Source organism: Bombina bombina, chromosome 1 (assembly GCF_027579735.1).
Source record: "Bombina bombina isolate aBomBom1 chromosome 1, aBomBom1.pri, whole genome shotgun sequence".
In the NCBI taxonomy this organism is placed as follows: Eukaryota; Metazoa; Chordata; class Amphibia; order Anura; family Bombinatoridae; genus Bombina; species Bombina bombina.
The window spans coordinates 570405376-570423445 of NC_069499.1; the positions used below are offsets into that span (position 1 = coordinate 570405376).

The following is an 18070-nucleotide window of genomic DNA, read 5'->3' on the forward strand; positions in this document are numbered from 1 at the left end:
TAGGTAGTTTATGGGTGTTAGTGTACTTTTTAGCACTTTAGTTAAGAGTTTTATGTTACGGCGTTAGCCCATAAAATTCTTAACTACTGACTTTTAAATGCCTTAGGAGTCTTGACAGGAGAGGCTGTACCGCTCACTTCTTTCAAGACTCGTAATACCAGCGTTAGGCAAATCCCATTAAAAAGATAGGATACGCAATTGACGTAAGGGGATTTGTGGTAAGCTCGAGTCGCGGAATAAAAGTGAGCGGTACACCTGTACCTGCAAGACTCGTAATACCAGCAGGCGTTAAAAATCAGCGTTGGGACCTCTCAACGCTGCTTTTTAAGGCTAACGCAAGACTCGTAATCTAGCCGATAGAAAGGTAATGTAAGTAAAATACACAGAAATTGGCAATTCAGTCTGAAAATACAAGCTACAAAGACTTTTAAATAAAAAGGATAATAACAGTACAAAATATACTTATTGTACATGACCATTAAAAACAGCAGGCAGTGATCTGCAGTTAGAGATGAAAAAAAGGCAGACACCTGAGAATCCCCAGATATTTTGCAGTGATCAAAAGCACACAAGGATTCTCAGCCATTGTGTTCAGTTCACCGTCTGCTATTTTGGGTTATATATAAGACACTTAACTTGCGCAATCATTATGGATTTAAGTGTCCTCCGGTCCATTAGCCCCCCCCCACCCACCCACCCACCCTGTATTTGGGACTCCTTTTATATCCAATCAGTATCTTTAAGCAGTACTCTGTTTGTCACATGGTAAAGAAGTCCATCCTCTTTCAAAACAAATTTGTTAAAACAGACTACATAGGTGCATATCACTGTTGTGAGTTACAGTGATTGAGCGCAATCAATACTGCTTCTATTTTTCAGCTCATATTACAAGACCAAAGTTATTTTTTTATTATTAAGAAAGCTATAGTCTAGGGCTCACTAACATTTGCATGTCCGAAAGTACAGGTGAGCTACATGCCTCATTAAATAGACTTCTATGGGGGACTCAATAAAATTCATATTGGAGATCACTCATAAACCAATGGTGCGCTGAGCAAATGGTGCGCAAGTAATGGACTTATTCATGTAGTTCTGTGTTATTTATTAAGAATAATGGTTTACTTCAGGTATTTTGCAGCTGTATTTTGCATTGCACTCAAAGCCAAAACACTAAAGATGATTTGGTTAAAATATTTAACCATCCGCTTGTAACACCAGATTTGTGTTATTCTTTTGTGCATAAGATAATACAACCTGTGCTATTGATTGTGCTCCACTTGTAATTTAGCCCAATATGTAGCATAACTCCAATTTGCAACAAGTTGTGATGTCCTTACAACAACACACGTTAACTCTACAGTGATTTGCATTAGGTCTCTCAGGCACTTACTGCAGTTTTCTGGATTCTTGTTTTTGCGGATGGTGGTTTTCTGGTTGGGTGCCCTGAACAATGAGGTCCAGTTGACTGTATGATAATAGCACAGATTGTGGTTATCGGTGATATAAACATTTCCGGCGCTTATCTCTTTCAGAGATTGAAGTTGCAAGGACACAATGTTGTGTTGCTTGAGGATCAGAAGTGAAATGCCGCTGTGAATAATGAAGGAACAGTAGCGTAGATCAATGAGGTTACAACGTTAAATTAACAGCAGATGTGACCAAGAGTGACCACAGAAAATACTTTCAATATTCAAAATGTTGTGTTTTTTTTTATTTGCAGTTTGGTTTATAAATAGACAGGATCGGTCATGGAACCATCTTATACAGACAAGTACTTCTATAAATAGAATGAAAAGAATAAGTCTTATTATGATCTGTATTATTACTAATCATTTTGTGCTGTATGTTTTATTAATAATATTTTCAGAGAAGTCGGAAAGATGTCAAACACACATTATGCTTTATTACCAATTAACTCCATGAAAAGATCAGATAAAGACAGGGGAGGAAAGTGGAGGGAAAGTGCATTTATTTTTGTAAAATAGGGGATTGTTGTTATTTCCTACTATAATGAAGAGGCTGCCATTTGCCTTCCTGGTCTATGGTCACTCTCCCCATATGTTTAGTACAGGACTACACATCATATTACATATTGTCATATCATGCAGCATGCCACAGTTCCTCTGCTTTGCTTTATACAGGGTGATTTGCTAATTAATGGATCTGCAGGTGACACAGAGCATTGTGGAAATCCACTGTACACATCAAATTACATATAAGATTGCTAATCCTTTTCTGCACAGTCCGCCAACTCTTTTAAAGGAATGCTTTGAATATGTTGCTAATTATTTCTTTACCTCATTAGTAGCCCATGCCTAGGATATCCGTAGACATTAGTTGAGACAGTGAACTGTTTCAGACAGAGATACGGACTTTCTAGGAGATATTTCTGTTCCTTCATATAAGTATGGCCTTTTTTTACAGCTTCTGTTCCTGAGCTACATCTTATGAAGAGGTACCTGGCATGTGTCTGATACTCTGCTCTGTATTTAATCGTGAAGGTCGAATCTCACAGTCTGGGCTTGGTTTAGATCTGTTTGCTCTCTCTATTACCCGGCAAAGCTTAAACTACTAAAGGGAACACCTGCTATTTCAGAGAGTGCTGCCTGCGGTTGCTTTAAATCAAAACCGTTTTTGCCTTTACCTCTCCAGACAAGCGGAGGATTGTAAGGGAGTCTGCTGGTTTGTTAGTTGCTGTGGATGTGCCGTTTCATAACTTCGCTGTTAAGGCCATCATTAAATATGCCCCCTGCCCCTCCATCTCAGCCTCAGCCCCGCAGAGACAAATAATTATTCCCAGCACTGGTATACGGGATGCCATAACCTCTGTAGGCTCCTGCTTTATTCCGTCTGCCATGCTGGGACTACGATTCTATGATACTTTAATTGCTGCGATTTCTACTGCCTGAAAGAAGTTGTACTGCAGCCCAGTGCTTGACAAAATCCTTTCTCCAGAGCTCTTGGGATCAGCAGCTTGTGCTTTCTGCACATCTCTGATTTTTTAGCTATATGAATTTACAAAATGTTCTCTCTCTCTCTGTAAACACACCTACATTTGTGTGTTACACAATATATACTAGTATACAACTATATATATATATATTTAAATACATACATACCCACATATATGTGTGTGTAGCTGTATGTATATATGATTATTACCCATTATAACGTATGTATATATATATATATATATATATATCACATTTATATTATTCACATATTATGTAATACTTAAAAGAGTAAAGCAGAAAATAAGTTACTTGGTTTTCTAGTGGAAATACTCCTGTGAACCCATTCTGTCAAGTCTATTACAACAACAGTTTAAGCATCCTCAAAAAAGTCATACAATCCTATATTTTCTTTTATAAAGTAATCACACCTTTCATCAGAGAGCAACAGGGATCACCTTATGCCATTACACATCTCCTACCTGTAAAGCACTCTGCCTCCTATGGTGACCAAATTGGAGAAGACACTGAGATCCGTCATGTTTTTTGGCCAGGACTGTATGTTCAGGAAACCTAAGAAACATCAGCACAAAATAAATACTGAATTATATCTATGAAAAGTCAAGGAACAAACTCACCATAAAACTAGCCCACAGGTGTGGATATAACGTTTCTCCTGTGGTTCTTAACGTTTCTAATTTACTGTCAATAAAAGGACATGGAAATCAAAATTGTTCTCTTTGTATCCTTTATAGAAACTTAGCTACATTCTAAGACAGCATACTGAGGTAGTTGCATGAGCATGCACAGGTCTTTAACACTATGGCCCAGATTTTTCAAAGGTTCCGGCTGCAGGCTCGCATGAGCAAACTTGCAGTGAGAGTTAAGAAGCAGCAGTCATCAGACGGCTAGTTCTTAACCCACTTCGCTACCTGTTATGTGTCATATCTCAACCCCCCTGGACTTTTCTCACCAGGGAAATTGACAGCCCCTGCTCGCGCGCAGCCAATCACGGCCGTAGTGTGCAAGGATAAATGCGGAGACGCAATGCCCCTGTGTGCTGGACTTTGTTAAATCTATGATTAAGTGCCACTAGGGGGTGCGAAGCGCGTCAGGTTGTCTCTTTCTTCATACTCTGGTGTCTGTTTGTCTTGCTATGGACATTGTTTTTTAACTTGCTCGGTAATAAAGGATATATTTTATTTTTACCTTCAAAGTAGTGCCTGCACTTTTTCTCTGTTAATACCTTTGGTTTTGGTGGATTGATCAGCCGCAGCTACGGCACTCTGCTCAGACAGCGTTGATTGGATGACCTTTTCTATGGCTTTTGGTTCCGGTTCAGCTCCAATGCAGCTGTACATCGTGGAACTTAATTGTTTGTTAAATCTGGCCCTATATATGGGAGCATATGACTTAGCATAGGTGGGGTTACCAGTAGTCCAGCTATTGTGTCCAGACAGAGACAGTTATATCCCTGGCTTAGCATAGGTGGGGTTACCAGTAGTCCAGCTATTGTGTCTAGACAGAGACAGTTATATCCCTGGCTTAGCATAGGGGGGAGGGGGGGTTACAAGTAGTACAGCTATTGTGTCTAGACAGAGACAGTTATATCCCTAGCTAAACACTTTATAGAGAAGGGACATGGGATTAGCCAATTACGTTGGCAAGTGATAGAACAGGTACAGACACCTAGGAATGGATCAGACCGTGAGCAGTTGCTCAAACAAAGAGAAATGTGGTGGATCCATAAAATGGAATCTATGGTACCAAAAGGGTTAAATAGTCCAGCTATTGTGTCTAGAAAGAGACAGTTATTCACTATTTTGTCTTTGGTGAGAAGAGTTGAAAAACAAAAAAGCTTTTTACTCTGATTATTTTAGGTAACCAGACAAACTGCTCTAGCTAAAGCATAATTTATACCCAAAGCCTTTTTTTCTGGACTCCACTAGTCTTTTAAAAAGATATTCAGTAAGGGAATACTGCCCAGATGAAGTAGCTTAGCTACAAAACTGCTTGTGGTTTATGTACCTCAGTGTGTTTTAATTGACTACAAGAACACAGTAATGTGCCATGTACATTTCCTTCAATGTATGGGACATGAAACCCAAAACATTTCTTTCATGATTTAGGTAGAACATACAATTTTAAACAACTTTCCAGTTTTTTTCTATTATCAAATTTGCTTCATTGTCTTGGTAACATTTGTTGAAGGAGCAGCAATGCACTACTGGTTTCTGAACACATTGGTGAGCCAATGGCAATCGGTATAAATATGCAGCCACGAATCAGCAGCTAGAACCTAGATTATTTGCTGCTCCTGAGCTTTCCTCAATAAACCTTTCAAGAAAGGGTAACAAGAGAAGGAAGCAAATTAAATAATAGAATTAAAATGGAAAGTTGTTAAAAATTGTATGCTCTGTCTAAATCATGAATGTCTAATTATAACTTTACTGTCCCTTTAATGTATTTCATGAGAGTGATTTAAATATAATTTTTATGGATAAAATAAAGCATTAGGGGCCAGATTACAAGTGGAGCAGTATTTAACACTCATATTTAAAGTTGAAAGTAAACCCTTTTCACATGAGCGCTATAAAAGCTGAACCTTATTTCATGTGCATTAACGTATTCCCCCATAGAAGTCAACAGAGCAAAAAAACACCCTACTCGCACGCAAACCTGATCACATATTCTCAAGTGCGCTAACCCGACATGAAAATATAAATATTTCACATTCCAATGTTCTTCAGATAGCAGAATATGTTCTATTTATTCTTAAATACATATTTATATATATATATATATATATATATATATTGGTATTTTGGTGCAATATAGATCTATATATCTATATATACTGTATATATATATATATATATATATATATATATATATATATATATATGATTTTATATATATATATATATATATACACACACACATATATATATATAGGTATAGATATATACAGATATATATATATATATATATATATATATATATATATAGGTATAGATATATATAGGAATATCTATTTATAAATACTTAGAACATATTCTGTTATGTGCAGAACATTTGAATGTCAAATATTTACAGTAAATACACAGTATATCACTTTATTAAATATGAATATTGCAGAAATGTTTTTTCATGTTTTCATCTACTTGAATGCAAAGGGCTCCAATGAATTTATATGTATTTATATATATATGTATACATATGTATTTGTGTTTATATGTGTATATTTGTCTGTAAATACATATATTTGTCTGTAAATACATGTACTTTGTAATGTATTTTTGATGCATTTGAGACACTTTTTTGTTTCACTTTTTTGTTTCACGAAACAGTTAACCAGAGCTCTGAGGATGCGCTAACCTGACGAGCGGTTACTTCAATAGCACTCAAGCGAACGCATTTACTTTCAACTTATAATATGAGTGATAAACCTGAAGAGCGCAAACCCCTTTATGCTCGAGCGCAACAGTTAGTGCTCCACTCCAATCCGGCCCTTAGTGGACTTTAGAAAAAGACTCATGCTTCCGTTCCTCTTGTCATACCTTGGCCATGTATAAATGATCCCAGCCCCAGCTATGGTTTGTCATGTCCAACAGTACAAACAAAATCACTCACATAATATGATAAAATAAATACTAAACTAGGGTCACAACTGCAATGTCTCACCTGTGATCTCTCGCACAGTTCGGAAGATGTTTAGTTTCTCAGGATCTAGTGCAGCTATACCATGGTAAGGGTCCCTGAAAGGTTATAGAATGTGTATAACATTAATATAATAGTCATTCTCCATGCAGTTCTGAAAGCTAATCTAATGTAATCAAATACAAATATGGACAAATATGGCAGATAGGACCAAGAACATTTTCAGTCTGCAGCTGTACTGTCCATGTCACGACTGTAAAACTGAAGTTCCTTCTATCCAACACTAGAGGTCATGAGGATACCCAAGACAAATAAAAGAAATATATGTGTGAAACATAAGCAAATAACAGAACAAACGCAGGAATAATAAAAAACACTAATCTCTATGGCTGACAATGATTTTGATTAGTTCCCATTTAATTTTTATCTGCTATGTTTCAGTTTTCAATTCTTTTTTAGCTATGTGTATAATAGTATTGCCAATGTTAGGAACAATTGAAAAAAAATCCAAACACACTTAAAGGGACAGTCTACCATAGAATTGTTATTGTTTTGAAAGATCCCTTTATTACCCATTCCCCAGTTTTGCATAACCAACACAGTTATATTAATATACTTTTTACCTCTGTGATTACCTTGTATCTAGGAACCTTCTTCAAGCCCCCTGATCACATGACTGTGACTGTTTATTATCTATTGACTTTTATTTAGTATTGTCTTGTGCTAAATCTTAAATAACCCCCTGTGCCTGAACACAGTGTTATCTATATGGCCCACGTGTACTTTGTCTCTTTGTGTTGATAAGAGCATGTGATAAGAGGCAGCCCTCAAAGGCTTAGAAATTAGCATATGAGCCTACCTATGTTTAGTTTAAACTAAGAATACCAAGAGAAAAAAGCAAATTTGATGAAAAAAGTAAATTGGAAAGTTGATTAAAATTAAAAGTCCTATATGAATAATGAAAGTTTAATTTATACTAGACTGTCCCTTTAAGTCCAAAATAGTCACTGCTAAATAGGTCTCTAAGGAGACTTCCTGTTGGATATGATAACGTGGTCTGATAAGACACTACTCAGTGCACATAACTCTTCAGATCATTGGCCTCAGAAACTATCCAATTGCGCTCCATCAGCAATCAATTGACAATTTTTTCCACCTAAACCTCCCCACCCCAAAACAAACATGAATTCACCCTACAGTGCAGCTTCTAAAAAAATTAAACCCCATTGCACTTACTACAGACAGGTGTAAATGTTTTTGCAATATAGTTCTTGCAACAGGGTGTTTGTAGCTGACAAATGCTTTTATGTAACTAAAGACTTGACTTCCAATGAGATTGGAATACTCTCTTGAGTAAAGGACAATTTTATCAGCATTAGCGTTAAAGTGACATAAAACATAATACAGAAATGGTGCTGCTCACTACGATTGGTGTGGATACCCATCCTTCAGTTAAGCTGTCAATCAAGCACATGGATAACGTAAGCACAAATTATTTTACTATAAGCGCTCTGAAATCGGTATAGCATATTGTATTGAGAGGCTGTCTGAAATATCAAACATTTCACTGCAGCTATCTGTTCTTTCTAGGCCCTTAGATTCATTTATACTGGAATAGTTTATTTAGTTATTGGAGTCAATATACTATTCAACAGAACTCATTCATTAAAGATCACTCAAACTTAGGGAATCAAGTGACTGAGTTGTATTGTCTGTTTGACAGACCTGGAGTTTTCATATATTGCATAAGCTTATTTTCTCCTTATCAAAAAATGTACTTTTACCTCTGTAAAGTGCTGTGTACATGAACAAAAATGCATATATACAAGAGAAAACTAAATCAGCTATGTAGTATCAGCTATGATGAACATAGTCACTAATACTATTTCTTAATCATGTTGACTCTTATAGAACCCTCAATAAGAATCTGCTGGTCTGGTTATTTGTGAAAAATCTGTTTACTATTAGAATGTGCCATGGTGGGCATGTGCCTTTATGTTTTAACCTGATTTTTACTGTATTTTTATTATATCTGTCTTTTTTCTTCCCAATTAAATTAGTGATATTTTTGGGCTGCATAAAGATATATTATGTGTCATACATTGCCTGCATTCATATTATCCATGATTATGTTTAATATCCTTCATATTCTTTACCGGAAATCATTATACATTACAATTAATTACAGCTAAACCTACAGCATGCTGCAATAATTACTAAAATGTTAATCTCTGAATTAGCACTTTAAATTAAATTGTAATCTCTAAATGCATATATGTGTGTGTGTATGTGTGAGACAAACCCTGCAACAGTCAGCAGTTTGTCACAGAAAGGGTTAACAGACCCTTCCTAACTAAATCTTTTTGTGACAGCCTAGCCACGACAGGCAAACCTGTGACTTACAGTCGCTCAGTGGGTGCAGGGGTTTACAAACACTCTCTTGTCTGTACTAGACTCAGAATAATGCCCAAACTCCTCTTTAATACCACCCATACTAAACTACCTCTGCTGCTACCATTATTATATGGGAAATCCTTAGGAAAAACCCAGACTAACAGATTAAAAATCCCAAAACACAATTTGGCAAAAATCAATATAAAAAATGCAGTACTGTTATTACCAGTCTCTTTATTAAAGTGGTTTAAATATTAGACAAAAGCAAAAACTTAAAGGGATAGTAAACCCAAATTTGTTTCTTTCATGATTCAGATATAGCATGCAATTTTAAGCAACTTTCTTATTTACTCATATTATACAATGTTCTTCATTCTCCTGATATCTTTATTTGAAAAGCAAGAATATAAGCTTAGAAGCCGGCCCATTTTTGGTTCAGAACCTGGGTTGCGCTTGCTAAATGTAGCCACCAATCAGCAAGTGCAATCCAAGTGCTGAACCAAAAATGGGCCGGCTTCTAAGCTTACAGTCTTGCTTTGAATCATGAAAGAAAAAATGTGGGTTTACTATCCCTTTAATAAAGGAACATTTATTATGAACAAAAAGAGAGTCACAGTGCATTTATATAAAAAAGGAATTAACAAACACAGAAACACACAAAGGCAAAACAGTTTATAAAAAATAAAAAGGACAAATATAACAAACCTATAACTTTACCAGAGTAGCTTCTGTGCCAGGGAAATGGAATAGAAAATGCTCAGAAACGCTGCTCTAGCTTCCCATGTGAAAGACATTATTATTTTGCTGAAATCACAACTAAATACATTTTTTTCCTGAGATCAGGCCCCTTCCAGAGTGGGCAAGGAAGGCTGCATTCCTTGTTTATGGAACACCATAAACCTCCTTGCAAACCCTGGCTGAAGTTAAAGGGTAACTTATATTTTGTAGTTATGTAAATACAGTACTCACAACCTTATAAGCAATCCCATTGTAACATTATGAGGATCATTTTGATACCAAACATGACATGTCTGTCATATTTGGTCACCCAGTAACACAAATGTGATTAAAACATGTCTTAAGGTATTGAATAAGGTATTTTTTTATGTTTAGAAAATACAGTAAAACAAACAAAATTATAGATACAATTACTGTTGTCCATAGCCTAGCATAATATTGGCAAAGCAAAAACAATACTCCTGATTAATGTCTGGGCAGACGTAACAGGAACACAATGCATTTCAAGGACATACCTCTCAATATTATAGTAGCCTATGGACAATAGTAATTGTATCTCTCTTTTTTTATTATAAAAAAGACATACAGCAATGTAAAAGCAAAACATATGTCACATGAAATAATGTTAGGTAAACAACGAGTAAAAACATCAACAAGATGAGATCATGAGGAATGCAAATAAGAAAATACAACTATCATGTGAGTGATATAGGTAAAGTATGTCATCTAGAGACCACCTGATTGAAGCAAGAGGCCACTTTTGGACCTCTAAAAATAACTGGAAGAAATCACACTATAGGTGGTCATGTATGACTAAGGAGACCCCTCATGGGTCTCAACTAACAGACCTCTTTTTTATTTGGGTAATGATAATATCAACTAATTTAACATCACTTATATGTGCCAATGGGTAATATTGAAAATAAAAATTGTGGTGCCGAGAGACCCCCTAAATTGATGCAGGTCTTTTTAATAGACCTCTCAGGTCTGGAACTATATAACATTTTAAGGGGGTATCATAATGTAAGTATAAATGGAGACTACTAACAGGTAAAGCATATATGTTTGAACATTATATATACATATGTGAATGTTAAGCTTATCCATCTAAGTTATAGAATACCATCTTAAATGGGAGGAGATGGTAGCTTAGGAGATATATTGAAATAATCCAATAGATAACCTGGCCGATGACTTTCCAACATATACACAGAAAACAGCCGTATGACAGTGTGCTATGTGCAAGACAAATAACTAGGCAATGCTGTGTTATACAATAGGCAATGGCGGTGACTGTTATACATGCTCCCAGAGAGATTCAGGGTAATAACTAAAATGCAAGTTAAGAACCATAGTGTTCCTTGTGGTCCGTGAGCCAGCCATTAGATAGGGAAAATATACTTAATTGACCTGGTTCCTAGCTCTCAGGCATGTATTTGCTATGGCTAGAAAATTAGGTGCTAATCCATATCTAGTAGTATGAAGGGGGATTTAAAAAGAGCTGTATATCTGGAGGTGCACATACCTGAAGTATTAAACACATACTATATAAATACATTTAGAACCCAAACATAAATAACCCAAACTATACACCACAGCAAATTAAATTGACTTAGAGCCCTTAGGCTTATAGAAAGCTGAAGATGTCATGGCGTATGGTACAAGGATGGCAATCTATATATATACTATCATTATTTCTCAGCTCAAAGGGTCAATCCATAGTATCTTACTAACACATTCTTTTTTCAAAAGGTATAAATGGAACTAAGCTCTATTAGTGACTGTGGGAAGTTGAGGAGTTAACTGCTAACATATATTGTGCATACTACATCTCTCAGTGCAGAACAGTATTCAAATGTTCAAATACACATATCAGGGCCACGCATGAGGATACTATAATAAGATAGCTAGCATGTGAGTATATGACCCTTGTGTAACAACAAGGATTGTAGAAAAACAAACATGGCATAGCAGACCCACCATCCCGGCCGCTGATAGCTGAGTCACCACATAGAACATAGGTAGCAATATTATACTGTAAGGCAATACAATAGGATGTTGTAAATGGACCATCTTATAAACTGAGGAAAATTTACTGTATATGGGCTTTAGACTAAAGGGGGAGACCTAATAGTAATGTCCCTGTGAGCCACAATGTACATAGAAACAAATTGCAGGTAGTTCCAACCCATCCCCCCTCATGGAGCATACATCATACTGTGCCCAATAAGAAAGAGAATATTATCAGTAATATGCCTGAAAAAAGTGTCCAAGTGGTCGCTAATTAGGTTATTAATTATTAGAAGTTCCAATAAAGAACAAGTGAGGTTAGATCGGAAGTCATAGTAACCGTGGCTCTTGTTGTAAATATGATCAGCACAAGATCCCCGGATTAAGTAGTGTTATGCTTAGCCCACTCCAGTGCGGTACATCTCCCTGTGCCCCATAAGTACAGTACCGGCTGTCAGTAGAGTCAGTCCAAGTGTATAGAGAATGTCCGCATACAGATTTTGTATCCTGTGCGATGTGAGAAGCACCGATACATCGTAGGTCTGGATGGTGCGCTTTTGCACAGACTTCTTTAGGTGCAGCATGTCTCCATGTACTCTCCAGGCTCGGAGCAGGCGGACAGGGGCAATCTCTCTCTTCAGGTATGTTATCCCCAGCCTGGTTGATCTGTCTAAGCTCCGATTAGCCATGATGACCAAAGCTGTGTTACTAGGTGTATGGGAAGGGACTGTCCTCTGTTGGTTCCGGGGAGCACTTATCTCCAGTCTCTGCAATCATTGTGGTTAGCTCCTCCACAGCGTCTGAGTTTATGTCACGTAACATGGAGCCTAAAGTCGCGGGTCTTTCTGGCTGGCAATTTGGGGAGAGCAAAGGTATGTTGGGAGCTTCGTTTGCAGACCCTTTGTAAGTATAGGAGTGAGGGCCCTCTGTAACAATAGTCCCAGCCTCATAAATTGAAGGGGTTTCATCCGAGTTCCTTAAGAGATGATCTGTGGTTTTCGGTGCTGCTCTCTCAATGTTTAGAGCCATTGTAAGGAAGTCACACAGTTCTCTCTCCAGGGATTGACAGTAGTCATCTATGAGCTGGGTCATTTGAGACTCCCATCGTCGTAGGCCCACCATTTGTAATAGAGAGTTCAAGTAAGTCACCATTAAAGGCTAGTTGTAGTCGTTAGGTGAGCAGGCACATCCTTGTGATATTTCCTCTGGAATGTGAAATAGTTAGAAATGGCAAAATGAATTCTTATAGAGACTGTGCTTCGTTATGAGCTTGTAACCCAGAAGTCTGGGGGGGGGGGGTACTGTGCGGCTGCCCCAACTCCGCTGTTCCTCTCCAAAAGAGTAGGCCTTACAGGCCACGCTGCTTATAAGTTCTTTAGATGGTTAGGAAGTTGAGCCGAAGAGCATAGGTCAGGTACAAAGTTTAGGAATACTTTCCTGAGTCTTGCAAACTTTCTGTGATATAAAGCTACCAAGGAAATAATAGCTTAATATTGAAAATATGATATAAAGTCAGGAGCTCTTCAAAAACATGTCCTGCCGCATCGGCTGTAGGCACCGCCCCCCCATAAAAAAAATATTTTATTAGACAGGAAAATAAAAATTACACTTTTCCAAAATGTGTACACAGTAAAAAAGAGAGAAAGTACAATAACAATAAACAATGTATAATTACAATAAAATTCACTGCAAAGTGTCTATTTCTCAATATATGTCTATCAAGTTGAACACAACTTTCATGTCACATGGCAACAAACATTATAATGTACTCTGGCATGCTGCATCCTTATCTCTCATTAATTTGTTTTACTGTATTGTTTATACGTAAATACTTTTTTTTTTTTACTTTTGTTTTTCATATATACATTTTTGTATAGTTACTTAAGTAATTATGTTTGTTTTAAGATAGCAGCTTTAAACATTTTATGCATATACATTTTTGCTTTGATATACTGTATATATATATATATATATATATATATATATATCAACAACAATTAGAATTATGGGGATGCGAAAGGTGAGTTTAAAATCCTCCACTAAATACAAAATGTAGAGAGAATAACTCATTGTATAACCTATTTACAAATCCAGACAAATGAGGTTCACAATGGCTCACTTTTTTACTTTTAGTCTGCTTTTTAAGGGATGTCTGCCTTAAAAAGCAGACTAAAAGTAAAAATGTGAGTCATTGTGAACCTCATTCGCATATCTTACCCAGAATCCTTTGCTGAATTGGAAATAATGTATTCAGAGAGTTTCTGTGGGAAAAGCAAGTCTTCTGACTTGTCTAGATTTGTAGATTACATAAAATGGAAAATTCAAGAACAAGGGGTCATGAGCTCAAGCTAAAAGGTAGTAGATTCAAGAGTAATTTGAGGAAGGACTTCTTTACTGAAAGAGTGATTGATTTATGGAATAAACTTCCTCAAGAGGTAGTAGCGACAAACACTGTGGGGGACTTTAAAAATGCATGGGACAAGCATAAGGCTATCCTACAACTAGATAAGTTTATACTGTTAGGTAAGGTCGGGCAGACTTGCTGGGCCTATGGCTCTTATCTGCCGTCAATATCTATGTTTCTAATGAGTTATTTTCTCTACATTATATATTTCAAGAAAGAAGACTCAGTGTTTCTTCAAATACACTGTTGTGGTTGTTAAAGCACCTTGAGAAGTGCCCAAGTGTAGGCTGAAACGTTGGATGTAACCCAACACAAAATAAAGTAACACGGTCTTTGAAGAAACACTGAGTCCACTTACTTGAAATATGAATACATAGTAAGACTTAAAACAACTTACTCATTTGGAGTGCCTAATCCACTTGGAAAAAGTATATATATATCGGGGATGTATATCCTTCTGTTATATATTTACCCAAAAGAGTGCTTAGATGCATATAACATTTATACAGCAACGCTACAGTACCAAGGTGGTTAATTTATCGAGGCGGATTCACTATTTTTGGCTTTCTACTGTATATGCTGTACATATATAGAGATATATTTATAGAGATAGAGAGGTAAAGATATATCTATCTATCTATATATATATATTTAGAATGACAGGCAAAATCTAATGTAAGCAAATGATATATATCAGCCGTATTATCATCGCGTAAGGCGAATGTGCTTGCTGGACTAAGGTGAGTGACTAGATCCATGGGCACTATGTTACTAATAGCTGCTATAATACTGCCAGCCATCCTTTGCTGTGCATTGTCTGATGCTGAGTGCCCTGTGTATTGGCTTCTGCCACCTCGATTTGTCTTTGTAAGCAGAGCATGAACTGCTAATGGTCACAATGGTGCAGTTCATCTAAATCTTTTTATGTTTTTCAGTATGAATGTCATTTTTTTCTCTAGACTACTTGATGTTTTGTTGAGCCTCAATTAGAAGGTTGTTTTCAAGCCTCTTGTGAAATGCCAACAGTGTGCAGCTTTCTTCTAGCTTGTCTAGTCTCTTGTTTATGTATATAGCAAACTGGAAACAACAAGTCTGTGTTTTAAGCAATGTAAAATAACCACATACATAGCACATATGCTTCTTCGTGGAAAGGATTACAAATAGTTAGCATTTAGTCCTATGCTGGTTCACCTATTTAATAGGATATAAATGCAGCAGTACCCCAAAGCCACAACAAATAAACAGTAGATTTGGAGTTGTAAATGAGAAGAAAAATAGAAGTGCTAACATTCTAGCTCTCTACTAGTCTAGGCCTTAGTGGTTTGGGAGACATACACAGTTTGCAAACTTATATAGATACTAGTTTTAGATTTGATCACAGTTATGTATTTTTACACTCATCGGGCCCCACATACTAACTGACAACTAGGCAACCTGTCTCCATATCATGGTGGCAATCACTGCACAAGGGCCACCCCCAACACTTGTGGGACTGTCAATCATACGAATGAGTGTGGAATAATTTATTGCTGCCACCTCTGAGGTGTTGAGAGGTAAAGAAGTAGCCTCTGCTGCTTAGTAGGTAGAACCTATAGTATTCATGTCAGATCTTTAAATATGATATTATTTATGTTAATTTTCAGAGGAGCCTTGAACATAACTAATTGAATTACATACGACTATTTCACACATATTTGTTTTTACCTTCAGGAACAGAACCCCAGTATAAAACCGAAGGCCATCTGCATTTTGCTCTCAGCCCTGTAAGCAGCAGAAAATACATATGAAGTCATCAGTACTGCAGAACAACAGGCCGGCCATTATGGCTGCTACACTGTCAGGGATACCACAGAGAATGAAACGCCAAATGCACCAAACCCAGGTAAACTGTGTATTCTGCAGATACATTTTTCCTCATTTTATGGCATTTAAAAACAATTATCTCATGTTTTAGTGTTTCTTAGTGACTTTGACCTGACAGGAGCTCTATGTAACCTAAAAAGACCTCGTTGCTTCAAGTTCCTGTGAATATATTTAATCTCATTCACCTAGATTATGAGTTTTGCGTTACGGCTTTTAACGCAGAAAAAATGGCAATTTCAGCGTAAAAGCAGTAACGCAGCTATTGCCTCTTTTACCACAAATCAGCCAATAGGATTTCAGTAGCTCTCATCCTATTGGCTGATTTGAACAGCCAATAGGATTTTAAAAGCTCTCATCCTATTGGCTGATTTGAATTTGAAGAATCAAAGCAGCCAATAGGAATGCACGGTACGCCATTTTGAAGCGGCTACCTTGTATTGAAGCTTCAGTGTACGGCGGGGACCGTTTGAATAGGACGCTCCACGCTGGATGTCTTCACCGCGCCGCCGAGATGAAGATGTCGTCGCCTGGATGAAGACTTCTCACCGCCTGGATGTCCAGACTTCAGCAACCATGAGTAGATATTCTGGGGTTAGTGTTAGATATTTTTTTGGGGGGGTGTTTTTTTTTTTCAAATTAGGATCGGGCTTTTGAAAAAGAGCTAAATGTCCTTTTTAGGGCAATGCCCATACAAATGCCCATTTAGGGGCAATGGGTAGCTTAGTTTTTATTTAGAGTTAGGTTTTTTTATTTTGGGGGGTTGGTTGGGTGGTGGGTTTTACTGTTGGGGGGACTTTGTATTTTTTTTACAGGTAAAAGATCTGTTTAACTTAGCGCAATGCCCTACAAAATGCCATTTTAAGGGCTATTGGTAGTTTATTATAGGCTAGGGGGTATTTTTATTTTGGGGGAGGGGTGCTTTTTTATTTTTATTGGGCTATTAGATTAGGTGTAATTGTTTTTATTTTTGATAATTTAGTTTATTACTTTTTGTAATTTAGTGTTTATTATTTTTTGTAATTTTTTTTTTTTCGTAGTGTTAGGTTTTTTAAATTTGTAATTTAGATTTTTTAATTGGTAGAATTATTTTTTTATAAGAATAATTATGTTAGGTTAGTTAATTTATAGTTTAAACTTATTTTTATACTGTAATTTTAATTTAAAGTTAGGGTGGTGTGAGGTTTAGGGGTTAATACTTTAATTTAGTGTTTTGCATTGTGGGGGGCTGGCAGTTTAGGGGTTAATAGGTTTATTTAGTTACGGAAATGTGGGAGGCAGGAGGTTTAGGGGTTATTAACTTTATTATAGTGTCGGTGAAGTCGGGGAGCGGCGGAATAGAGGTCAATAGTTTATATTAGTGGTGGTGATGTTGGGGAGCGGCAGATTACGGGTTAATAAGTTTATTTAGATCGGCGTGTTGGGGGCGGCAGATTAGGGGTGTTTAGACTTGGGGTTTATGTTAGGGTGCTAGGTTTAAACATAACTTTTTTTTTCTTCATAGACATCAATGAGATTGAGTTACAGAGAATTTTCTCTCCACACTACAGGTGTTAGTTTTTTTTCTAACACTCTTCACCCAATGATGTCTAGTGGGGAAAGCGTGCATGAGCACGTCAAAGCAGCCCTTGGATTTTTTGCGGTATGGAGCTTAACGCCACCATATCACGCGCACAAGGAGGCTTTTCAGTAACTCGTAATGGCAGCACTATGGAGGGTGAAACAATGCAACTTTTTTGGCGTTAGTTTCGCACCCTGTTTAGCGCAAAACTCGTCATCTAGGTGTTTATTTGCAAGCTCTTGTTATTGCTCACAATCCAATCCAACTGGCAATGAGTTTACCATGAATTTAAGGAGTTTTTCTTAGCACCAGCTACATTTTGTGACCTCTTGTTCACACTGAAAGTGATAATGGTTAGCAGCATAATTAATAGTAGTTTTATGAACCACCCAGAAGCAAACAGCACAGATTATTACAGGGTTTGAAAACAACACTCCTTAATATTAAAAATACTAAACTACAATGAAAAAGAAATTGGTGAACATTGCAGTA

At 36.8% G+C, this 18070-nt stretch overlaps 1 protein-coding gene across 3 annotated transcripts in view; it reads right to left on the reverse strand.

The window, feature by feature from the left end:
* The window catches only part of ERBB4 (erb-b2 receptor tyrosine kinase 4), a 1322334-nt gene that overhangs the window by 310724 nt on the left and 993540 nt on the right, over positions 1-18070 (reverse strand). For all 3 annotated transcript variants that reach the window (XM_053698789.1, XM_053698786.1, XM_053698787.1), the window contains exons 10-12: positions 6636-6709; positions 3434-3524; positions 1391-1590 (exon numbers count right to left, since the gene is read on the reverse strand). In XM_053698789.1, the coding sequence (XP_053554764.1) occupies positions 1391-1590; positions 3434-3524; positions 6636-6709 (365 nt within the window). The remainder of the gene's footprint in view (positions 1-1390; positions 1591-3433; positions 3525-6635; positions 6710-18070) is intronic.